Genomic DNA, 25,292 nt, shown 5'->3' on the forward strand with positions numbered 1-25,292 from the left:
GTTCAGGTAAGTATAATTTTTTATTTTTTATATTTTTTTTTGGTGGCATAGGGGGGCCTTATTTGTGCCCCCCTACATGCCACTATGCCCAATGACCATGCCCAGGGGACAGAAGTCCCCTGGGCATGGCCATTGGGCAAGGGGGCATGACTCCTATCTTTACAATGATAGGAGTCATGTTGATGGGGGATGGGCGTCGTTAAAAAATGGCGCAAGTCGGGTTAAGACGATTTTTTCGACGTAACCTGACTTGCCCCATTTTAAGACGCCCATGCGCCATTTTCCCCCTACGCCGGCGCTGTCTGGTCTACGTGGTTTTTTCCCACGCAAACCAGGCAGCGCCGGTCTGATTGCGCCGTCTAACGCCATTCCATAAATACGGCGCCCGCTTGGCGCTTCAGAATGGCGTTAGACGGCGCAAAACTTTTTGACGCTAAACTGCGTTAGCGCAGTTTAGCGTCGAAAAGTATAAATATGGGCCTTAATACGGCATATTTACATACAAGTGTCATTAGCCAATGCCGCCTGATAAAAGTCTGCTTCAATCTCGTAGGACCTGAACCGGCAATCTGCCTATCTCTCTGCAACTCACTTTAATTTATTTCGATTTATTTCCGTTTATAGTCCTGCGTCTATGTTTAAATTCAGAGGAAACATCTTCTAGCAAATGGGAATTTGAACGTCTGACACCCAATGTCACTATTTACCTTAGGCAACTGACTGAGCTCGAATATAGCCTTTATTCAGCGTCTGTGCTCTGTGGAAGGGAATAGCCCTGCCTTATATCCGCATTGTAAACACACACACGTGCACGCGCGGCTTGCGCTGTAGACTTGATAACAAGTGGTCTCTGTGAGTGGGCAGCTTAGGCCGGCACGCGCAGTGGAAGTGCATGGGAGCTGCGCGCATAGTGCAACCTTGTTACGCCGGCACTGGGGTGAGGTCGGGGGGAGGGGGTATACTGTGAAATTGCATGCCTTTCCCGCAGTTGGTACAGCACAACTTGCCCTGCCATTTAAAACATTGTAGAGGCACTCTAGAGGCATCATATATCTCACAGTGATGTGATATGTGAGTACAATTATATTGGGTTTTATCCAAATCTGTCACGAAAGTACTTTAGGTCAAGAATAAAAGCCCTTTTAAAAAAGTGACTTAGCAATTTTAATTTTAAAAACTAAGGAACAGACCACTCCAAGCATATAGAAAAGTAAACTCAAGTGTGGTTGGTAAGAAGTGAACCAATACTCCATTTAAAGAAATATATACACAAAACGAGGGCCTTTACACATCTAGGTTTTCTCTCTTTTGAATTAGCTGCTGAAAATGCTGCAGTACTTAGCCACCTCTGTGCCTGACCACTATGCAAAATATCCTTAAACTAATAAAGGTAACTATCCTGGATGCAAATATGTGTCTTTCTCGTGGGGCCTGCGCTTCTCAGGCACTTGACAAGATAGGCTGGGTTCACTGACAAGTGAGCAAATTCCTGAAGCAAATGTTTGTTGCCGAGAAAAAAAAGATTTTGAATGTAACAAACATATGGGCTTATTTACAAGCCCTGCGGCGCAGCAAGTGTTTTGTTTCACCACCCTGCATCAGGGGGAAAGGGTAGAAATGTGCTGTATCTAGAAGATACAGCACATTTCTGTTCTCTCCCCCTGCTCTGGCATTCAAATTGCTGCCAATGCAGGCACCATGGTGCAAGGATCCCTGCATTGCGGGGATGATTGATTTTGTGCAGGAGGGGACACCTTCCTGCACAAAAACAATCAAGAGAGGAGTTTTTCTCTGTGTACTGCAGAATGCAGCACTCATAGAAAGAGGAATAAACAGGGAGACTAAAGATATTCCTCCCAGTTGTGTCACTTCTACGCCACCTATGAGGTGGCGTAGGAATCTGACGCATTCCCAGACTTGTAAATCTAGGAATGCGTCAGATTCCTTAGCGTTCCATGGGTGTTGCAGGGGAACACCCACAGCAACACCCATGGAACGCTCCTTTCACACAGTTTTATGGGAGAAATTAGCCCATATTCATAAAGCCATAAAAAGCCACACAAGGTGGCTTTGCGTGGCCTTGTAAATATGGGCTGGCATATTGCGCCACTGGAGCATCAACAAAAATGATGCTCTGGTAGCGCAGTGTGCATGTAGGGCCTAGTAACTGAGGCCAATAGTTTTATGCACATCGATATCAAAACACAATACCAAAAAGATTAATTTTTTTATATAAATATTATTCTGCTAAAAATTAAAGCAACACATTAGGAAGGGAGAGAAGCAACACGAGGGAGAGAACACGTGGAAAAAGAGAGAAACACACAGGGGAAAGGTAGCAACTTGGAGCATGGTAGAGAACCACACAGGCAAGCAAGAGCAACCCTAGTGTAGGTGAGGGTAAGAAGAACATGGGTTAGAGAGTAATGTGGAGGGGGAATGAGAGCACAAACGGGAGACAGCTGGAAAGCACATGCACTCTCAGAGAGTGCTTAAACAAAAAGAAAAACGTAGCACATTAGACTTAGACGTGGGAAGAGGTAGCATAGAAGCCTACTAGTCTAACAGATTATAAAAAGACTATACTCTATGGGTGGGGCAAACACAAGATGGACAGGCTGAAACAAGGAAAGCCATCCAATAGAAATCAGGCAAATAAGAATGACAATAAAGCCAAGCAATTGTAAGGAATAGGTGGGCTGCGAGCCTCTGTATGTTCTTGCTAAGCCAACAATATGTCTTTTGCAACCAGAGAACTTGTGCTGTCTGTAAGGTTTGATGTAATAAATCTGGTTGGAGAGCCAGCTCTACTTTGGTGATAATGTTTGAGTTATACAACATTTTTGTGGTTATTAAAGATACAGAAGTATAAGCTGCTTTGTCTATTATTAAAATTCAGCCTCAAGTAGTGATAAATATTCAGTTGAACATTAGTTAAGAATATTGTCCTACCTTGTGAGCAGAACAATGACTGCTGATTCTTGGAGGCTTGGTTATCTTCTGTTGGTGAACATGAGCAAATCTGAAAAAATACAATTAATGGCATAATTCATTGGGAGGAATGAAATAATCTGCGATTATAGTGTATATATATATATATTGGTTCATAAACAAGTCCCGGAATACAGGAGCTCCATACAGCGGTCCTGGATGGGCTCCGAGAGGCCCTAATAAATCCTACAACACTCCCTTGAATATCAGGAGAACCAGGACACCTCCAAAATGAAAAAATATTTCTTAAATTTAATTTATTCCAGCATAAACATCCAACGCGTTTCGGCAACCGCCTTACTCATATATAGTATAGGTTAACAATGTGCTCTGCATCTCATGTCGCAAAAGAAACACAGGAATGAGGAAGCAGTGCATGATGATGTCCACTTTACCCTGAGTTTGTCTTGGTGTTTGGGAGAACGTTGCGAGGGCAAGTTGTTTTTTTAGTCAAGGCAAAACATTAAGATGAGTGAGGAAAACTATATTCTCATTTGCTGTATACGGTGCACAAGAATCCACAGGTGTGCATTTTGGCAAGTTCAATAGGATCCACAAAGGATTTTCCATCAGAGTATTGAGTTTTTAATATCGTTGAGCAAAATATTGACTACCAGAGTTATAAAGATAAGTAAATGTAGGTAACTATAGATTTACAATTGTTAACTTCACTTATATGTACCTTCATGATACATGTCTTCATTGTATGTAAATGTGGGGTAAATAATAGTAATTCTATAATACCATTATACACTTACCTTCACAATATAGTGGCAGTCAACATTTTGGCCACTATATTTTGACATGCAACGTCTGCACAGTAAATAATAATAAAGAAAAGTCATATAAAAGTTTCCTACTGTGGCCTTTTGGGCCTCGCAGCTACAATCATGGAAAATGCTGGTTGTCACCATCAGTGCCTCAAATGCTACATCAGTAACTATTCCAAGTGGGTATCACAACTAGTGGTACCAGTCATTTGGACCACAGTTACTGAACTTCTAGTTGCTCTCACTGACAATGGCAGAATCCATGTGGACAGATCCACAACCATATGTGTAGCTTAAAACCTGTTTAAACCAGGTTCCCATGTTTGCCAACCACTAAATCGTGGTTGCCGCCATGCTTGAAGACATAAGTGCTGATCAAAAAGATATTTTTATCCGTAAACATACGTTTATGGCCGAAAATACATCATGTTTGTCTTTTGGGAATTCTCAAATGGATTCCTGGTGGGTGTAAATATATTTATCACTACAGCTTTTCCTACCACAAATGTGGAGAAATACACAGTTGTTAAACTCTCTCAAGAGATAAAAATGTGTGGTTTGCCTTGGAAGTTTTGGAACACTCATAAAAGTAGATTTTTAGGCATTCACAAACTCTAACACCACCCCTTTCTACACAGAAAATAGAAGGAGATTTTTCTCTGTCAAGTGTTAGGGTAACTCCCTTTCCAGGTTGGGAAGGGCATTGGGATCACCCCCAGGTTTGGTGGGGATGAAGAGGGAAGAGAAGGTGATTTGGCAGACCTCTTCTAGATGTATTTCACATGCTCCATCCCTTGGGACCTAGTACTCCTGGTGACCCCCACCCATGCTTTTTGCTGCTCTTATTTCTGATGGCAGACTGACACAGTGGCTAAGTGTCACCCAGTCTAAGCTGGTCAGTTTAAAGTCCAGACACATTTCTGAAGGTTCCATGGACTTGTGCCCTAGACGAACAGTGCAATGATTTTGAATTATTGCAGTATACCCCACTCTTGGATAAAGGACTGTGGTTTATGTGTTCTTGCATGCTATTTCAATTAACAATTAATTTAGAGAACTTGACAATCCATTTGGTGAAGAAAACTCCCTTCTATTGATGCCATATTCTGCCTGTTTTTGTCTTTTTCACATGGAGCTGTTTTTTGCTTGTGGCTTTTGATCAATATGATGTAAATTTTGCCACTCAAACATATTTGATTCTGTATCCCTTCTTCGATTTATTTCTGTCTAAAATAATGTCTCAACAGAACATTTGCAAAGCTTTGACACTTCCTTTTTGGACATTCATGCAGCAGAACTTCAAAATACATAGAACAGTAGAACCCCCCTGCATTACTTTTATAGGGCTATCCTTGCAAGCTGAATGAGCAATAACCATGCCTGTCCTGGTGTGTTATGTTCTTGCCAACTGCAGGATTACACCACTGGGTGACTAATTTCAGATATGGGAAACCAAAGTCCTTGAGCAGTTGCTTGGACGGGCATTTGGAAAAATACTGCGGGTTCCTCGTGCAAATCTGCCAACATTCGGCTGGGATACACGACTGAAAGCACGTCCCATCTTGGCATAGGTACTGCTTGGAAAGACTGCCTTTGCACTTATTAACCACTGTTAAATACACAAATCTGAATTCTGGTGTCCGAAATTCTCAGATATTTCAGTTATGACTTTGCTATTGTTAAAGAGGACAAGTTGGAACTAACTGCAGTTTCCCCCCTTTGATAATAATACATAACAGCATTCAAAAAGAGGCTCAGGGCAGCCATTTTCTAATTGAATCCAAATGACTTCAGCTTCACCGTAGCATGGGTGGGGCAAACCCAAAGAATAACAAAGCTGAAGGTCAGTAAAAGGGCTTGCACTGAGAGCCTTTTGAAAGCCAACAAAACAAATAATTGTTAGCAGTTGCCCATAGGACTGGAGATGTTCCCAACACACAAACACACTTATTGAGCAAAATATTAGTCCCAGGAAGGCCTCAACGTTCTGCAAATGTGTTTCAATTTAAGAGGAATCACGAACACATGGCAGAATATAGCTTTCTTTCACACAAAGGGCTTGCTGAATGGTGAATACACCACAGGCATTATCAAATGCAAATAATGAGATTTTTGTCTCTTGAATAGAGTATGCAATTTAAAGAAATATAGCTTTGCAAATCTTGCTTAGTGCAGTAAAATTGATAATTTTGGCTAAACTCAGATGATGTCATAACATTAATTATTAGTGCATTGTTTACAAGGAGTCGAGAATCAACATGTTGTAAATTGCATCTGAAATTAAATAAATTAATAAAACAGAAGTCTTCATACTCACACCAAATTAAGCCTTCTGAAGACATGCTTTGTCGTGTCTTCAGAATCATGCCCTGATTCTACTGGTGGCAAATCTATTCCGTGCTGTGCTCCTGGGAGGAAGGATAAATATCCCAACATTTGATATTTATCCCAACATTTAACTGCTTTCTCTTCTTAAGAGGAGTTTAGATAGCGCTGTGAAGCCAGCACTCATGTGGTCATGGTTGTACCTGGCCCCTCTGTTTCCGCTCTTCTTCCTGGGTGTGCCTGGACTGCAGAATACACAGGAGTGGCTGGACATCGCGTGCCCACTAACTGGGAGCACAGGCAGCTGGAAACGCCCCAAAACTCTCCTCTGTCCTGCAGATCAGTTCTACTGGAGGAGCAGGTGCTTTGCAAAGGAAAGATGCATTGGGGCTTCCCATGGTGGGACAGAGGTCTTCTCCACGTTGTCCACACTTTTCAGAAAAGGACTCTGAAGTGAGATCTATAACCCATTTCGTGATGCCTTGTTCTCTGTGGAAATAGTTGACATGGGGCTGGCTTGAGGGTCTTTTGGCCAGGCATTACAACATTGGGGCCCAGGAGTAAATGAGGGTGTGACCCTGGTATAGTTGTTAGTAGCGGTGCCCTAGTTCAGTCAGTCCACTTCTGCCCCACTGCATTTTATATTTATTTATTTTTGTATGTATTTGTTAGAAATGGGGTTTTTGGTTGGCAGTCAGGTTACCCTCTGTCCAAGCAAAAGCCCTCACTCTAGTCAGGGTAAGTCACACACTATCCAAGATTATCCTGTGCCCACCCTCTGGTAGCTTGGCACGAGCAGTCAGGCTTAACTTAGAAGGCAATGTGTAAAGTATTTGTGCAATAAATCATACAATACCACCATATAGCACCACGAAAATACACCACACAGGGTTTAGAAAAATATAGAATATTTATCTGGGTAATTGTAGGTCAAAACGATCAAAGTTGCAATACGAATTTGTAAAGATATCACTGAAGAGTGATATTAAGTGTTTTTAAGTCTTTAAAAAGCTATAAAGTGTCTTTCAAGCACAGAGTACCTGGTTTCTGGTGGGAAATCTCCTCAGAGGGCCACAGGAGAAGAGATGCGTGGAAAAAGGGGTGTGTGCATCGATTTCCTCTCAGCACACACAGACTTGCGTCGTTCTTTTCCACGCGGGGAAGTCGGGCGTCGTTTTCCGGTGCGCAGACAGTCTCTTTTTGTGGATCGCGAGGATTACCAGATGTCCCGGGTCTGTGCGTGGATTCTCCTGCTTATTTTCCGGCTGTGCGTCGTTCTGCGGGGTTGCGCGTCGAAGTTTCGATCTCACGGTAGGCGTCGCGTCGATTTCTCCTTGGAAGTCGGGCGGCGTTGTCCTTGCGAGGCCGTGCGTCGAAATTTTGGTCTCACGGCAGGCGTCGCGTCGATTTCTCCTTGGAAGTCGGGCGGCGTTGTCCTTGCGAGGCCGTGCGTCAAAGTTTCGCACTCACGGTAGGCGTCGCGTCGATTTCTCCTTGGAAGTCGGGCGGCTTTGTCCTTGCGAGGTTGTGCGTCGAAGTCTCGATCGTCCCGAGGGCGTCGCGTCGATCAGCGTCAGTGTGCGGCGTTTTTCTCGCCGCGAAACAAGCTGTGCGTCGAGATTTTCGGCGCACGGACCGTCCAAGTGAAAGGAAGAAGTCTTTTTGGTCCTGAGACTTCAAGGAACAGGAGGCAAGCTCTATCCAAGCCCTTGGAGAGCACTTTCACAGCCAGACAAGAGTTCAGCAAGGCAGCAGGGCAACAGCAAGACAGCAGTCCTTTGTAGAAAGCAGACAGGTGAGTCCTTTGAGCAGCCAGGCAGTTCTTCTTGGCAGGATGTAGTTTCTGGTTCAGGTTTCTTCTCCAGCAAGTGTCTGATGAGGTAGGGCAGAGGCCCTGTTTTATACCCAAATGTGCCTTTGAAGTGGGGGAGACTTCAAAGAGTGGCTAAGAAGTGCACCAGGTCCCCTTTCAGTTCAATCCTGTCTGCCAGGGTCCCAGTAGGGGGTGTGGCAGTCCTTTGTGTGAGAGCAGGCCCTCCACCCTCCCAGCCCAGGAAGACCCATTCAAAATGCAGATGTATGCAAGTGAGGCTGAGTACCCTGTGTTTGGGGTGTGTCTGAGTGAATGCACAAGGAGCTGTCAACCAAGCCCAGCCAGACGTGGATTGTAAGGCACAGAAAGATTTAAGTGCAAAGAAATGCTCACTTTCTAAAAGTGGCATTTCTAGAATAGTAATATTAAATCCGACTTCACCAGTCAGCAGGATTTTGTATTACCATTCTGGCCATACTAAATATGACCTTCCTGCTCCTTTCAGATCAGCAGCTGCCACTTCAACAGTGTATGAGGGCAGCCCCAATGTTAGCCTATGAAGGAAGCAGGCCCCACAGTAGTGTAAAAACGAATTTAGGAGTTTTACACTACCAGGACATATAACTACACAGGTATATGTCCTGCCTTTTATCTACACAGCACCCTGCTCTAGGGGTTACCTAGGGCACACATTAAGGGTGACTTATATGCAGAAAAAGGGGAGTTCTAGGCTTGGCAAGTACTTTTAAATGCCAAGTCGAGGTGGCAGTGAAACTGCACACACAAGCCTTGCAATGGCAGGCCTGACACAAGAAAAAGGGGCTACTTAAGTGGGTGGCACAACCAGTGCTGCAGGCCCACTAGTAGCATTTAATTTACCAGCCCTATGCACATAAAGTGCACCTTACTAGGGACTTATAAGTAAATTAATAGTCCAATCAGGTCTGATTCAAGGTTACCATGTTTTAAGGGAGAGAGCATATGCACTTTAGCACTGGTTAGCAGTGGTAAAGTGCGCAGAGTCTAAAAACCAGCAAAAATGAGGTCAGAAAAAGAGAAGGAGGAAGGCAAAAAGTTTGGGGATGACCCTGTCAAAAAGCCAGGTCCAACATGACCCCCTCCCAGCCTAAAGCCAGGGTAGACTAATCAACACTCTGATGGACTTCCCTGCTTAAGGCGATAGAACATGGACAATGGCCCACTACTGCAGGGGCACTCGCCAGTTCTACGCCTTTCCGAACTCAGTGAGGCTTCTTTGTCTATACTCTCTGGGGCCACTGATCTGGCCCATGGGGAACCCTTCTCATCACCTGAGGACCCCATCTGTACAGCTCCTAACTTTAATTTGCTTACAGATGTATCCCAGTATGCAGACAGTATCACCATGGCCAACAAAGTGATGTGGCCCATTCCATTCCTTGGGTCTGACTTCTGTCCCCAACCCAGGGAAAACTCTGCCCACAAGGACAGAACCCAATAGATGCCACTGACAGCTGTCAGTGTTATGAGCCAGGCCCCTGACCATCCACTGCTAGGTGGAGACCCGGAGGGGGCCGTTGGCTGAGCTTCTCCTCCAGCTGGGGGGCTGGTAGGGAGCTCCCAAGGGATTCCTGTAGCATCCCAGAATGGGGGGTAGTAACCCCAGGGGTCTGGCACCCCTTCTCCACTCTCACCAGGTCAGGGGTGGGTCCCTGATACTGGTCCCTCAGCCCAGGGTCTGTACTCTGAGGCTGAACAGAGGGCAGGGGTGAGTCCTTTTTCCCCGTGCCTCCCCATCTGGGCTTCCATACCCTCCTCTGGGGAGTGGTACCACCAGATATCTGAACTGTTAGGGCACCCTTGGGGGTCGGCCCTCTCAGCTCTCCTGACACTAAGGGAAACTCATTCCCCAGAATGCAGTCAATGGGCAGCTGGGGACTAACTATGACCCGCCTCTGGGTCACCTCCCCACCCCACTCTAGGGACACCCGGGCCATGGGGGGGAAGAAATCTTCCCCAATGGCTGGAGTCACTCTACACACCTGTCCGGTGTACTGCTCTGGTGACACTAGTCTCTCCACAATCATGGTAAGACTAGCCCCCGTGTCTCTCAGAGCGGTGACTGGGATCCCATTCACTCCCACCTGGTGGAAGTGACGACTCCCACCCTCAGAGATCACCAGTTTACCCTCTGAGTCCACCTCCCAACTGAAGGAGATGAAGGCATGGTCTACGACCTGCCCCTGGGGACGACATTCCCCTAAGGCCACATTGGCCACCCCTGTAGAGGTCCCAATATTGGGTGAGTTCTTTGGACAGACAGAGTCCCCCTTCCTGTGTCCTATCTGGGAACACTCAAAGCAGCGGGGTTGGGAATGGGATACTTTGGGCCACTGCCCACCAGAACCCCCACCCTGTTTCTCAGAGGGGGTATGGGAACCCTTTCTTCCCCCCTTACTCTGGAACTCGTCTGGGTCATCTCTAACCTCCCCCTCACTTTGTTGGGGGGAACCGGAACTACCCTTCTCGGGGTCACTCCCAGATACCTTTTTGGACACTCTGGTGCTTGCCCAGAGGTCCGCCTCCTCAGCAAGCTTCCTGGGATCAGTCAGCTTACTATCCACTAAGTGCTGGCGCAACTCTGTAAAAGTAGTATTAAGCATATGCTCTCTCAGAATCAAGTCATATAAACCTTTATAATCAGTTACTTTGTTGCCCCGCACCCATCCATTCAGTGCCTTACTGGAGAAGTCAAAGAAATCTACCCATGTTTGTGTGGTTTGTTTGGTGCTGTCCCTGAACCTCTGACGGTATCCCTCAGGGGTCAGCCCAAACTTGGCAAGTAAAATGGCTCTCTGAAGTGGGTATGTGTTTTGATCAGGTTGATCCAATGTGAGGAGTGTATCCCTCCCCAATGGCGGTACATAACCCCACATAGCTACCCCCCATTGCCCTTCAGGAACCTCATGAGCCCTTAGTGCAACTTTATAAGCAGCTAACCATTTATCTATGTCATCTCCCACCACAAAACTGGGCACCACATTTTTGGGTATACGAACCTTCTTTTCTCCAGCAGGTCCTGTCAGTATGCTGCCACCATTATTGCTGGATTCAGACTGTCTTGCCTTGATCTCCAGCTCCTTGAGACTCAGTTCATGAGCCAACAATAGTTTCTTTTCAGCCAGAGCTCTTTCAGCTTCCACCTGTTTGGCCGCTCTTTCAGCTTCCGCTTGTTTGGCTGCCCTTTCAGCTTCTGCTTGAATCTGTTTGGCTGTTCTTTCAGCTTCAATCTGTTTGGCTGCTCTTTCAGCCTCAGCTAGTTTGGCTTCTCTTTCTGCCCTTCTCTCCTCCTGTTGAGCCTCAATTTTCAATTTTGCCATTTGCAATTGGAACTCCCATTCTTCTCTCCTTTCCTCTGCGGTCAGGCTTTGCCCAGAGACACTGCTCCCTGGTCTGGAAGGGTGCACAATTGCAGTGGTAACACCATCCACAGATAGTGAAAATTCCTCTGAGGGGCCATTTTCTGGCTCCTCTTCCTCATCATCCTCTAAATGGGCTTCTGCCCAGGCCCTCAGCGCCACTTGAAAGTCCTCCTTTCTGGAGGCCCCTTGGGTGGGTACCCTCAATGCCCTGCAGAATCCTCTTAGTTGTTTGACCGTATATGTATCCAACTGGACTAGGTCAAAGTCCCCTGTCTGAGACCCAGTCAGAGACATGTTGAGTGAGGATTTAGTTTTTGAAAATTGTCAGGAAAAAAAAACGGATTTGCAAAAAGAGATAAAAACCAAGTTGACCTTCAACTGTGGGTAGGTAGTGAAATACTTAGCTACTGTATGTCACTGCACAAATACAAGTCCTATCCTCACCGCTGATCACCAATGTTAGAAATGGGGTTTTTGGTTGGCAGTCAGGTTACCCTCTGTCCAAGCAAAAGCCCTCACTCTAGTCAGGGTAAGTCACACACTATCCAAGATTATCCTGTGCCCACCCTCTGGTAGCTTGGCACGAGCAGTCAGGCTTAACTTAGAAGGCAATGTGTAAAGTATTTGTGCAATAAATCATACAATACCACCATATAGCACCACGAATATACACCACACAGGGTTTAGAAAAATATAGAATATTTATCTGGGTAATTGTAGGTCAAAACGATCAAAGTTGCAATACGAATTTGTAAAGATATCACTGAAGAGTGATATTAAGTGTTTTTAAGTCTTTAAAAAGCTATAAAGTGTCTTTCAAGCACAGAGTACCTGGTTTCTGGTGGGAAATCTCCTCAGAGGGCCACAGGAGAAGAGATGCGTGGAAAAAGGGGTGTGTGCGTCGATTTCCTCTCAGCACACACAGACTTGCGTCGTTCTTTTCCACGCGGGGAAGTCGGGCGTCGTTTTCCGGCACGCAGACAGTCTCTTTTTGTGGATCGCGAGGATTACCAGATGTCCCGGGTCTGTGCGTGGATTCTCCTGCTTATTTTCCGGCTGTGCGTCGTTCTGCGGGGTTGCGCGTCGAAGTTTCGATCTCACGGTAGGCGTCGCGTCGATTTCTCCTTGGAAGTCGGGCGGCGTTGTCCTTGCGAGGCCGTGCGTCGAAATTTTGGTCTCCCGGCAGGCGTTGCGTCGATTTCTCCTTGGAAGTCGGGCGGCGTTGTCCTTGCGAGGCCGTGCGTCAAAGTTTCGCACTCACGGTAGGCGTCGCGTCGATTTCTCCTTGGAAGTCGGGCGGCTTTGTCCTTGCGAGGTTGTGCGTCGAAGTCTCGATCGTCCCGAGGGCGTCGCGTCGATCAGCGTCGGTGTGCGGCGTTTTTCTCGCCGCGAAACAAGCTGTGCGTCGAAATTTTCGGCGCACGGAGCGTCCAAGTGAAAGGAAGAAGTCTTTTTGGTCCTGAGACTTCAAGGAACAGGAGGCAAGCTCTATCCAAGCCCTTGGAGAGCACTTTCACAGCCAGACAAGAGTTCAGCAAGGCAGCAGGGCAACAGCAAGACAGCAGTCCTTTGTAGAAAGCAGACAGGTGAGTCCTTTGAGCAGCCAGGCAGTTCTTCTTGGCAGGATGTAGTTTCTGGTTCAGGTTTCTTCTCCAGCAAGTGTCTGATGAGGTAGGGCAGAGGCCCTGTTTTATACCCAAATGTGCCTTTGAAGTGGGGGAGACTTCAAAGAGTGGCTAAGAAGTGCACCAGGTCCCCTTTCAGTTCAATCCTGTCTGCCAGGGTCCCAGTAGGGGGTGTGGCAGTCCTTTGTGTGAGAGCAGGCCCTCCACCCTCCCAGCCCAGGAAGACCCATTCAAAATGCAGATGTATGCAAGTGAGGCTGAGTACCCTGTGTTTGGGGTGTGTCTGAGTGAATGCACAAGGAGCTGTCAACCAAGCCCAGCCAGACGTGGATTGTAAGGCACAGAAAGATTTAAGTGCAAAGAAATGCTCACTTTCTAAAAGTGGCATTTCTAGAATAGTAATATTAAATCCGACTTCACCAGTCAGCAGGATTTTGTATTACCATTCTGGCCATACTAAATATGACCTTCCTGCTCCTTTCAGATCAGCAGCTGCCACTTCAACAGTGTATGAGGGCAGCCCCAATGTTAGCCTATGAAGGAAGCAGGCCCCACAGTAGTGTAAAAACGAATTTAGGAGTTTTACACTACCAGGACATATAACTACACAGGTATATGTCCTGCCTTTTATCTACACAGCACCCTGCTCTAGGGGTTACCTAGGGCACACATTAAGGGTGACTTATATGCAGAAAAGGGGGAGTTCTAGGCTTGGCAAGTACTTTTAAATGCCAAGTCGAGGTGGCAGTGAAACTGCACACACAGGCCTTGCAATGGCAGGCCTGACACAAGAAAAAGGGGCTACTTAAGTGGGTGGCACAACCAGTGCTGCAGGCCCACTAGTAGCATTTAATTTACCAGCCCTATGCACATAAAGTGCACCTTACTAGGGACTTATAAGTAAATTAATAGTCCAATCAGGTCTGATTCAAGGTTACCATGTTTTAAGGGAGAGAGCATATGCACTTTAGCACTGGTTAGCAGTGGTAAAGTGCGCAGAGTCTAAAAACCAGCAAAAATGAGGTCAGAAAAAGAGAAGGAGGAAGGCAAAAAGTTTGGGGATGACCCTGTCAAAAAGCCAGGTCCAACAGTATTTTTTCTGCAAACCTGGATCCACACTTAACCTGACACTCCAAGTGGCTATCTAGCTGGCTCGTATGTACAGGCCGCACAAGAGCAGCTGTGCCTAGGCAACTACCCACCAGCTTGGGCACCAGACATTACACTGAAAGTGTATACGTTCTCTTTCATGGCAACCCTGTGGAGTCATTTCAGGTTTGACAGAAAGTCCTACCTCCCTCCCTCTCCTAGTGTGTATTTTGGAATAAGTCCATGGGCACTAATACAGCAAAGAAAAGTACCCCTCAAACCCTGGGGGGTAGAAAAAGAGACATAGGCGGTCATTCTGACCGCGGTGGGCGGCGGGCGCTGCCCGCCATGCGGTTACCGCCATATGGCCGCTCCGCTGTCAATAGACCGCGGCGGCCATTCTGGCTTTCCCGCTGGGCCGGCGGGCGACCGCCAAAAGAGCGCCCGCCGGCCCAGCGGGAAAGGCCCTGCAACAAGGAAGCCGGCTCCGAATGGAGCAGGCGGAGTTGCAGGGGTGCGACGGGTGCAGTTGCACCCGTCGCGATTTTCACTGTCTGCAATGCAGACAGTGAAAATCTTCATGGGGCCCTGTTAGAGGGCCCCTGCACTGCCCATGCCAGTGGCATGGGCAGTGCAGGGGCCCCCAGGGGCCCCACCACACCCGTTCCCACCATCCTGTTCCTGGCGGTAAGAACCGCCAGAAACATGGTGGCGGGAAGGGGGTCGAAATCCCCATGGCGGCGCTGGAGGATTTCCTGGGCCAGGGGAAAACCGGCGGGAAACCGCCGGTTCCCCTTTTCTGACCGCGGCTTTACCGCGCGGTCAGAATAGCCCTGGAAGCACCGCCAGCCTGTTGGCGGTGCTTCCGTGGTCCCCGGCCCTGGCGGTCATAGACCGCCAGGGTCGGAATGACCCCCATAATTTGGTGCAAAGGCGCCCCTATGGACCTTGGATCCCGGTGTCATTGCTCCTGCTGCATCAGTTATAGCTGCGTTTGTGTATGAGATTTATTCCGAAAAAATCCTATCTGCGACGTGATCGAGTTCTTGTCTGGAAAGGGATCTGTGGGAGGAGCCGAGTGTTATTCTGTGTCACTTGGTCCCATTCACTTCATCCAAAAATAGACCGGAAACCTGGCACTCTGATTGAGCAACTTTTAAGAGTCGTTCTGCGTGATTGGTGACCGATCCTTGACTTTTGAAAGTATGTGAAGGTGAGGTCAGAGGCTCCCACTAACCCATTTTTAGATTTTAAAAAAAGGACGCCACTTTGACAGAATAAAGAAGGGAGCTTTCAACTTTGGAACAGTGCTGCCTCTGTTTACCTTGAATCAGCGCCAATGCCAGCTGTAGATTTTGGCAGCCGTACCCAGAAGTCAAGCGTAAAAAGAGAAATGGGCTACTATTATTAAGCTGCAGTGTGGCAGATCATAATTTCTTTCAAAATCTGTGTGCGACCACTGATTTCCCTTAAACGAAATCTACAGTAGTCAATCAGGCAGTTATGTTTCACTGGCGAAAAAATCATGCAAATTTATCAGCCGCGAAGGCAACTTCTGTCTGATTTGATAGTGTTGTATTGTAGAGCTTGTATAGCGCCTCGCACGCCCTGAAGCGCTTCCAGGTAGTCTGCTAGGAGGATACTCAGTGGTGTACGGTTGGTAGAATGTCGGCTTAAAGGCGGGGTGCCCTGTGTGGGAAGAGTTTGAGATTCTTGCTGAGGTTCGGGGGGATGCTTTGGACATGCGGATGGGAACTTGTCCCAGGACTTAAGCATGGAGTGAATGAGGGTGGCGTGAGAGAGAGAGGGACTCACTTTTCTGCACAGTTACCATCTTCTAGTGAGGTGCCACTCTATTGTTTGCCTGATTAGTAAAGTGTGGTTGGATTGATTGACCAATAAGGGACAGTTGTGGTGTCTTGAGTGACGTTCGGATGGGTGCTCCAAAGGCTGGAGTGAAATTGAGCCTACTCTTCAGCAAGAAGATGCAAGAGAGAGATTTGTCTAGAATAGTGATGTTTGATTTGATGGACAGTCTCTCGTTGATGGACAGTCTCTGGTTGATGGCCAGTCTCTCGTTGATGGGCAGTGACTATGAGCCATTGAGACATATTGGGCCATATTTATACTTTTTGACGCAAAACTGCGCTATCGCAGTTTTGCGCCAAAAAGATTAGCGCCGGCTAACGCCATTCTGAAGCGCCATGCGGGCGCCGTAATTATTGAATGGCGTTAGCCGGCGCTAGCAGACCGGCGCTGCCTGGTGTGCGTGGAAAAAAAACACGTACACCAGGCAGCGCCGGCGTTGGGGAAAATGACGTTAGGGCGTCTTAAAATGGGGCAAGTCAGGTTGAGGCAAAAAAATCGCCTCCACCCGATTTGCGCCATTTTTAACGACGCCCAGACGCCATTTTCATGACTCCTATCTTAGTAAAGACAGGAGTCATGCCCCCTTGTCCAATGGCCATGCCCAGGGGACTTATGTCCCCTGGGCATGGTCATTGGGCATTGTGGCATGTAGGGGGGCACAAATCAGGCCCCCCTATGCCCAAAAAAATTTTTTAAAAAAATTATACTTACCTGAACTTACCTGAATGGCCCTGGGATGGGTCCCTCCATCTTTGGGCGTCCTCCTGGGGTGGGCAAGGGTGGCAGGGGGGGTCCCTGGGGGCATGGGAGGGCAGCTGTGGGCTCATTTTGAGCCCACAGGTCCCTTAACGCCTGCCCTGACCCAGGCGTTAAAAAGAGGCGCAAATGCGGGGTTTTTTGCCCCGCCCACTCCCGGGCGTCATTTTTGCCCGGGAGTATAAATACGACGCATTTGCGTCGCAGTCATTTTTTTCGACGGGAACGCCTACCTTGCATCTCATTAACGCAAGGAAGGCGTTCACGCAAAAAAATGACGCTCATTCCTCATACTTTGGCGCTAGACGCGTCTAACGCCACAGTATAAATATGGCGTTAGTTTTGCGCCGAATTTGCGTCGAAAAAAACGAAGCAAATTCGGCGCAAACGGAGTATAAATATGCCCCATTGTGTCTCCTGATATACTTGTAACACCAGCTGTACTAGAAAGAGCTGCTGACCTGTCTTTATTACCCTTGTTCTCAGCTACTGATTGTTAAAACAGGGAAAAGAGGTGCAACCCTCTCTGTGCACTCAGTCCCGTTGTGATGGAACAAGGCTACTCTGTGCAGATGTTTCATTGCATCTAGTGGGTTTCCTTGAAAGTGTGTTTGTTAGCTTTGGTTTTCCAGTTTTAGGATTTTTCTGTGCCTGCTTGTCAGAAGAGCAGCCTTCTTAATCTTGCTGTGTTGAAAAGGTCTTGTAAATAGCCACCAATGTCCTATTCCAACGTCAACCTTTTCAATGCGACTTTAACAGCACCTTGGCTGTTCATGGCATCTAATAATACATAATAATAAAGCGTATTCCTTAGGACAATAAGTCACACCTCTAGCTAGAGAAGCAGCGCCGAGCATGTTTATCCTGCTTTTGGCCTCCTCAGAGCAGGCGCTGAGCAGACTCAGTAAAGGGGACCATGTCTGCCACATTCACATTGGTGTGGAAACACCCTATACCCCCAGAGTCACAAGAGGCCTCCTGGCCTGAATCTCACCTTCCAGACTGGTACCCTACCAGCTCCACATCCCTCCTTTTGAGACAGGAGCCATGGTGATAGTCCACAAGATTCTACCCTGCGACAAAGGCACATTACATCAAACCGGAATACCGAATCACAGAGCCAGGTTTATGAATATGCAAAAGCTCTGTATTAAAACACAGCACAATGCTGGGTAAGCAGGGTTGGTTGCACCAACTTCGTATAGCTAATGCAGTGCAAACGTGAAGTCCACTGACCCAATAAATGATGTTATTGGGGCCTGGTCATGAACTGTGGTTGTGCACTAGTTTTCGGGAGTTAGGCTGAATGGAAGCACTTTTTTAGGTGCATATACCAATCTCTGGAATATAATGCCTGGACCAATGTAACACATTGAGCAATACCTACTGTAAGGCAATAATCTCAAACCTGTGCTGTTTTTAAACCTTTCAAGTCTTCTTGCAGTTTCATCTTCCTCTGTCCCGAAGAAGTCACTTTAGTGGTAGGAGAGTCTTATTAACCCCTTTGCATCAATAGAACCAGCCAACAGGCCTTGGCAGATGAACCTAATCTACATAATGAAGTGTAATGGCATGAGAAAATTATCAGTTGGGTACCACCGAAAGGGAAACATTTTATGCTTACTAATTATATCACAGTCCTGAAGCTCAAATGCTGCTGTCTGATTAGCAAAATAATGAATGAATGAATATATTCATGTATGGCACACTGTTATCCACGGTGGCGCATCCTGGTTCTAATAGCTAGACTACGGGCCTGCCTTGGTCTTGTCCAACAGGAGCATTATGATCAATAATACTGGTCTTCTTTTAATCCCCAGATAATTATAATTGGCAAAATGAGCCCTTCTGTCAGGTTTCAGTCATGACACCCAAAGCCCTCCTAACAGTGCTTCGGAATGTATCCTTATGAACATCATTCTCTTTGCCTGTAGCTGAGCACTGGTCAGCGGCACTTACTTCCGCAACAGTCATGGTGATCAAATGGGGGCCATGGTTGTCTTCTTTTGAATGCAGGGGGCCACCCCTTTTGTGCACAAGGCTTTCCACATGATTTGCGTAGCCACACTACCAAACAATCCCACCATCTATCATATCGCAGGTAGGAGTGAAAACTTGGCCACAACCACCGCGAAACAGAGTCAGTGCTTGTTTAAAGTTAATGAACTCTAGAGGAATAGGTGATTTATTTCAAGTTATGTGAGCACTGTGTCAGCATTCAAAGAGATGTATCTGTAAGTCGCATCTATCACGTGGCAGACATACAGAAGGTTGTGTGAGGTGAGAATGCATGTGATCCAATGAAAAGCTTAGGGCCATATATATACTCTGTTTGCGCCAGATTTGCATCGGTTTTTTTTACGCAAATTCGACGCAAAACGATCTCCATATTTATACTCTGGCGTTAGACGCGTCTAGCGCCAAAGTTCATGGAGTTTGTGTCATTTTTTAGCGTGGACACCTACTTTGTGTTAATGATATGCAAGGTAGGCGTTCCCTTCTAAAAAATGACTCCGAGGCATGTGCGCCGTATTTACACTCCCGGGCAAAAATGACGCCCAGGAGTGGGCGGGTCAAAAAAAATGACGTCCAGCCGCTTTTGCGTCGTTTTTTAGCGCCTGGTCAGGGAAGGCGTTAAGGGACCTGTGGGCTCGGAAGGAGCCCAGAGGTGCCCTCCCATGCCCCCAGGGACACCCCCTGCCACCCTTGCCCACCCCAGGAGGACGCCCAAGGATGGAGGGACCCATCCCAGGGAACTTAAGGTAAGTTCAGGTAAGTATTTTTTTTTTTTTTTTGTGACATAGGGGGGCCTGATTTGTGCCCCCCTACATGCCACTATGGCCAATGACCATGCCCAGGGGGCATCATTTCAATGGGGGTTGGGAGTCAAAAAAAATGGCGCAAATCGGGTTGAGGTGAAAATTTTGCCTCAGCCTGACTTGCCCCATTTTTTGACGCCCAAGCTCCATATTCCCCTACGCCGGCGCTGCCTGGTGTAAGTCATTTTTTTTGACGCACACCAGGCAGCTCCGCCAGCTAACACCGGCTAACGTCATTGAATAAATACGGCGCCTATATGGCGCTTCAGAATGGCGTTAGCCGGCGTTAGATTTGTTGACGCACAACTGCGTTGGCTTGGGTCATGGAAAAGGCTTTATATTTTGATTACTGAATTGACTGAAAACTTTTTTTATTTAAAGAGATTTAGGTCAGGGTTCCATATCTACACTGTACATTGATTTAGCACAGTGGCTTTATCAAATTGAGAGTTGGAAGAAAAACCCATAAAATGTTCCAGGGCTAGTGAAAACTGTACGTTGATAGAGGCTGTATTTAGAATTTAATTTTTGATGTGCTAAGACAGACCCAACTGTTATTTTTGTTTTGAGGCCTCATTTGAAGTTTGGAGGGAACTGAAAATTGTCCAATTTTTGGAGAAAACTCTAAGCAAGAACAGTCCACAGGCTGAATATCCTCCACCATATTGATATGGCTGTGGAGGATTTTACCCCCGTATTTAACATTCTTTCCAGAACATAGAAGATGTTCCGTTCTATGCAAACTCTCAATTGGACATTAGTTTCTCCAAGGTTTTCAAGTCTGCTTGGATCTGCTTGGATCCAAAAGTCACAAAGTATGATCACGAGCGAGAACATAAAGAGCCACATGGGCCATGTTAATGACTTGTTCAAGGGGGATCAGATTTACATGTATGTACCCCACTATCTCTTTTCTTTGGATTGTCACCTGGGCCATAATTAAGGCATTTTGGGATAATCAGGTGCACACTGCTGGTGGCTTCCTAGGCGACTGCCCAATACGCCATAGTGTACCACAAGACGCACATGAAAATTAAGGTTTTAAAGAAAAGAGATTTGAGAAATGAAAGCGGCTCGTGAACAAATTGCCAGTGAAAAGATAAACACTGCGCCCATCTACTGATGTTTTGCTGCTCTCAGGGGCGATTAAGAACAAATGCAGTAGTACAGGGAGGGGTAGATCTCTTCTGCTTGTTTATGTGTGTGGCTTCCGCGTTTTCTGGGACATGTTGGCACAAGGAGCCACAGTGTTTTTAATCACACCCCCACAAACATGCTCTGTTCCGTGTGTCACCTTTTGGACATATTTATCATGGGGCTCCATCTTCTGGGCATTCATTCTGGGCAGTATGTTCTCGGGGGGGTTCGTGCACTTTTTGTTCTTCATGTATTCTTCTGCTAATTCACACTGTGTCACCAACAACACAGAAATACAAAAAGAGGCGCCGGTAGAGTTTGACTTTCCTAGCATCTCTTTTCTCACACCTGCATTAACCAATAGCACAATGTTTTATGAGCCAAGGAGTCCATTAACCCCCCAAAAATCGGGAAGGGCAGAGTCACCTTGCAATGCTTTCCGGCGACTGAACCAGAACCCAGGGGTACTGATGGCGTTAATCTCGATGTAACGCGGTGCCACACATTATAAGACCAATTCTGTCAAAACTTGTCTGGGAAATCGGTTGATTTATTGATGAATGCTGTTACCACTATCCACTGTGCCATGCCTGTTTTATAATATGTAGGCCCTGACTTCAAGTTGTGCAAATCTCCGAGGGTAATTAAGGTCACTCGACAACTACCGACTTCATGGGGTTGAGGTATTTATCGGGTGAAGTAAATGTCACATATTCCGAGTTTTGGCCCTGGAAATGAGGCATAATGTGAGGACAGGGTATTAACCGCAAGACATTTTGCATGTTTTGCTTCTTTTCATAGCATTTTTCACGATTTCATTTTGATGGGTTTGACCAGCTCTAAAATTGTCAGGGAATAGGACGGGTGCTTGTTTAGCACAAATCTCAGACCTCCCAGCCATCAGCGAACTATTGTTTGCACCGAGATCAGAATTTAATCCCCACCTCACAATAAGGCCTTATTATCTGCCTCTGTAGTAGTACCTCATAGTGCTTAATTTGAGCCGGTGTTTTCCGGACAGGGGCACCGGCACTTATTTTTGAGGGCCGGCATTTATTTTTCTGTCTCAAGCATTTACTGCGAGCAACGGTCACATATGGAAAAGACGGAGGAAAGAAAAGCGCCTCAAAGGGAGAAAGAAGAAAGCTCCAAGATTAAGGGGCATGGGTGACTGTAAATGCATTAAAGAGGCCCGAGGTGGCTTCAAGATTACGCTGCCTCACTAGTTAGTGCTCGCACATTTAAATGCAGCATCCGCGTGTTTTAGAGGAGAACAGTGGGCACCGGCACGTTTTTATTTACAAGTTAAGCACTGGTATCTCAGCTTTATCCCCATAAACTCCAAGAAAGGGGCTGCTCGCGATCTTACCTTCGCATGCACAAGCTAATAGTTCAATCACACAGAATTACCCAATATCGTGCAGGTACAAATCCAGGTAAATCTCTGTTTCCCTCACCTTGTTTCGGACGTACCGCAGAAAGCGGGGCTGAACATTGTCGCCACGGCCGATAGCAGAAGTGAGCCCCCTCCGGCTGACGGGAAAGTGTTGTGGTTCTCTGTGTGCGCGTACAATTCATAGAGTCACCCTGACTACACCAGTTAACCATTAACCAGTTCATGTAATGCCAAGGTTTTCAGAAATGTAGCAACAGCAGGAAAGGAAAACCTCACATGAGAAATTCACTGGACCTGGTCATGTGGTAATCTGAAAAGATCTGAAAACCCGCCTCCCCGCTTGCTTGGTTACAAGGATAATGGCTCTGTGCCGAAATGGCAGCGTTATCCTTGACATGTCACAAGAGTTTTGATCACAGGACATGGCGGGTGCATTGCACACAGACAACTGCGATAAGCCGCAGAAGGCTGGAGTGCCTGCTCACCTGGCCTTCCGCGGCTGATTGTTTTACATTACACAACGCTGAGTGGGCCTAATGTAGATGCATTATTCTAGTCGAGGTGAATCATCTCTTCCCAGCAAGAGACTAGGTAAAGAAACAGTTCTGTGCGTGCTGAACAAGGATGTTCCCTTATTTCCTTCAACCATTACCAAGAGTGTTCCGGTAACTATACCAGATTTGGCGTAACTCGCGTAATGTAGTGTAGCGTAATCAGGCGGAATTACCCAAAAAATATGCAAGAAGTATAATTCACTGTTTAGCGCGATTTCTTAAAGCAAAAATTACCCCTCGTGTCCAAAATGGGCACAAGAATGCATTTTGTGCTGAGAAATAGTTACTAATGCAACAAATATGAATAGCAAGCGTGTGCAGCTTCGCGTGCTCTTTAAATGTGCTTTTTGGGTTTTGGGTAGGATTTTCCCCAATTTACACCCCCCCGCCCACCATTTAGCAGTATTTTCTTCCCCCTCAAGTCTAAAACAGCTGTGAGGAGGCATTTTGAGCTAAGAAATAGCCAAATGGGCTGTTGGGGTAGAATTTTCCCTCTACTTACTCTTGGCATCTAGTACTATTTTCTTAGCACAAAATACATCCTTGTCTCAAAAATGGATGCGAGAATGCACTGCGACTTAAGCAATAGCTCTAAATGCAGCAGAACACAAATAGCGAGCATGAGCTGTCAATAAATTTGCTCTCACAATAGGATTGTTTTCCCTCAAATTACTTTTAACTATGCAAGCAGGCACAATTGCATTATTATTGCTAATTCCGTGTCCAGTAGTAACGCAGAGTTACGGAAATCGCTCCAATTACTCCAGCATAATTAAAAAGTACGTCCAGGCCTAAAATATACAAGGGCAGATTTATGAAAAGTGGCGCTGCACCTAGTGAGGCACCACTTTTCTTGTTCCCCTTTGCGCCCCCCTAATGCCACCATGTGTGCATCGTATTTAAAATATGGCACACCATAGCAGTGGTCAAGGGTACTAGCATAATTATTTTTGATGCTAGTCCGGCGCTTCGCAGGATTAGTGTAAAAAATGTTGACGCTAATCCTGAAAAGCATGCAGAGGCCCATTGAAAACAATGGGAGCCCCCCTTTAAGGCCTGCTCTGAGCAGGTGTTAAAGATGCAGATAAAAATGCAGTGGTGGGCTCCTTGGTGAGGGAGAGGATCATCTGAGTGTTATCTGCATATGAGACGATGTTGAAGTTGTGAAATCGGACAATGTTTGCGAGCGGAGCCATGTAGACGTTAAAGAGGGTCAGGCTGAGGGACAATCCCTGGGGTACGCCGCAAATTATTTTGGTGGCTTCAGAGTGGAATGGAGGGAAGCGGACTCTCTGGGTTCTGCCGGTGAGGAAGGGGGTGATCCAGTCCAGGGCTCTGTCGCAGATCCCTGTGTCATTGAGGCGTGTGCGTAGGGTGTGGTGGCAGACGGTGTCAAAAGCGGGCGAGAGGTCCAGGAGGATGAGGGCCGCGGTTTCGCCATTATCAAGTATGGTCCTGATATCGTCGGTGGCGGCAATGAGGGCGGTTTCGGAGCTGTGGTTGCTGTGGAATTCAGATTAGGACCGGTCCAGGGTGTTGTTCTCCTCGAAGAAGCGGGTCAATTATTTGTTGACAATTATCTCTATGACTTTTGCCGGGAAGGAGAGCAGGCAGATGGGCCGGAAGTTCTTGAGGTCCTTTGGGTCCGCCTTGGGTTTCTTGAGGAGGGCGTTGATCTCAGCGTGTTTCCAGCTCTCCAGGAAGGTGGCGGTTTGGAAGGAACTGTTGATGATCTTCCGGAGTTTGTGTGCGATGATGGAGCTCTCTTTGTTGAAGATGCGGTGAGGGCAGGAGTCAGATGGTGAGCCGGAATGGATGGTGTTCTTGATTTTGATGGTGTCGTCGTCGTTGACGTGGGTCCATGAGAGCAGGAGGCTGGTGTGGCTGTGGGGCGGTGAGTCAGTGGTGTCAGGGGTTGACGGGGGGTGTGGGTATTGAAGCTGTTATGGATGTCTGCGATCTTGCAGTAGAAGAAGGTGGCTAGGGAGTTGCAGAGGTCTTGTGATGGCGGGATTGCGTTGATGTTGGCGCCGGGGTTGGAGAGTTTCTTCGCAATGTTGAAGAGCTCCCTGTGGCGATGTGCATTGTTGTCGATGCATTCTTTGAAGACGGTTCTTTTGGCGGTTCGGATGAGTTGGTGGTGTCTGCGGATGGTGTTCTTGAAGGCTGTGTGGTTGTCCGGGTATGTTCTTGGTGCCACTTTTTCATGAGTCTTCAGCATGTTTGTTTGGATTCTTGGAAGTCGGCGGTGAACCAGAAGGCCTTTCTGTCGGTGCGTCTGTTAGAAGGTTTCTTGATCGGGGTGAGAGTGTTGGCATAGTCGTCGATCCACTGCCTGAGGTGTCAGTGGTGTCGATAGGTGTGTTCCGGGAGAGGGTGGCGATCAGTTGCTCTTCAGTGACTTTGTTTCATCTGCGGTGTGGAATCCGCTGAGGGAGATGGTGTGTTGTGGGTTTCTCGAAGGAGAAGTGGATGTAGCGGTGGCCGGTCCAATGGAGTTCGGTGGTGTGGCTGAAGGAGACGTGTTTGCTGACGGAGAAAATGGGGTCGACCGTGAGACCAGCAGAGTGGGTAGGTGTCGTGACGGGCTGCTTTAGGCTGAGGTTGGCGAGGTTGTTGAGCAGGGTGATGGAGTTGTTGTTGTTGGTGTTCTCAAGGTGGAAGTTCAGGTCCCCAGGTAGTATGCAGTCTGTGGATGTGAGGACATCCGTTAGCAACTTTGGTCATGCAAACAGTGAACTTGTTTC

The 25,292-nt window shown here is 47.0% G+C and overlaps 1 protein-coding gene across 1 annotated transcript in view; it reads right to left on the bottom strand.

Annotated features, from left to right (window-relative positions):
• LOC138293384 (E3 ubiquitin-protein ligase RNF170-like) overlaps positions 1–22,142 on the bottom strand; it is a 35,799-nt gene extending 13,657 nt beyond the window's left edge. Inside the window, exons 1-2 of the mRNA XM_069232580.1 lie at positions 22,053–22,142; positions 2,953–3,022 (exon numbers count right to left, since the gene is read on the bottom strand). Of these exons, the coding sequence (XP_069088681.1) occupies positions 2,953–3,022; positions 22,053–22,090 (108 nt within the window). The 5' untranslated portion in view covers positions 22,091–22,142. The remainder of the gene's footprint in view (positions 1–2,952; positions 3,023–22,052) is intronic.
• Positions 22,143–25,292: the final 3,150 nt, after the last annotated feature.

The sequence above is a fragment of the Pleurodeles waltl genome, chromosome 4_2, assembly GCF_031143425.1.
Source record: "Pleurodeles waltl isolate 20211129_DDA chromosome 4_2, aPleWal1.hap1.20221129, whole genome shotgun sequence".
Lineage (NCBI taxonomy): Eukaryota > Metazoa > Chordata > Amphibia > Caudata > Salamandridae > Pleurodeles > Pleurodeles waltl.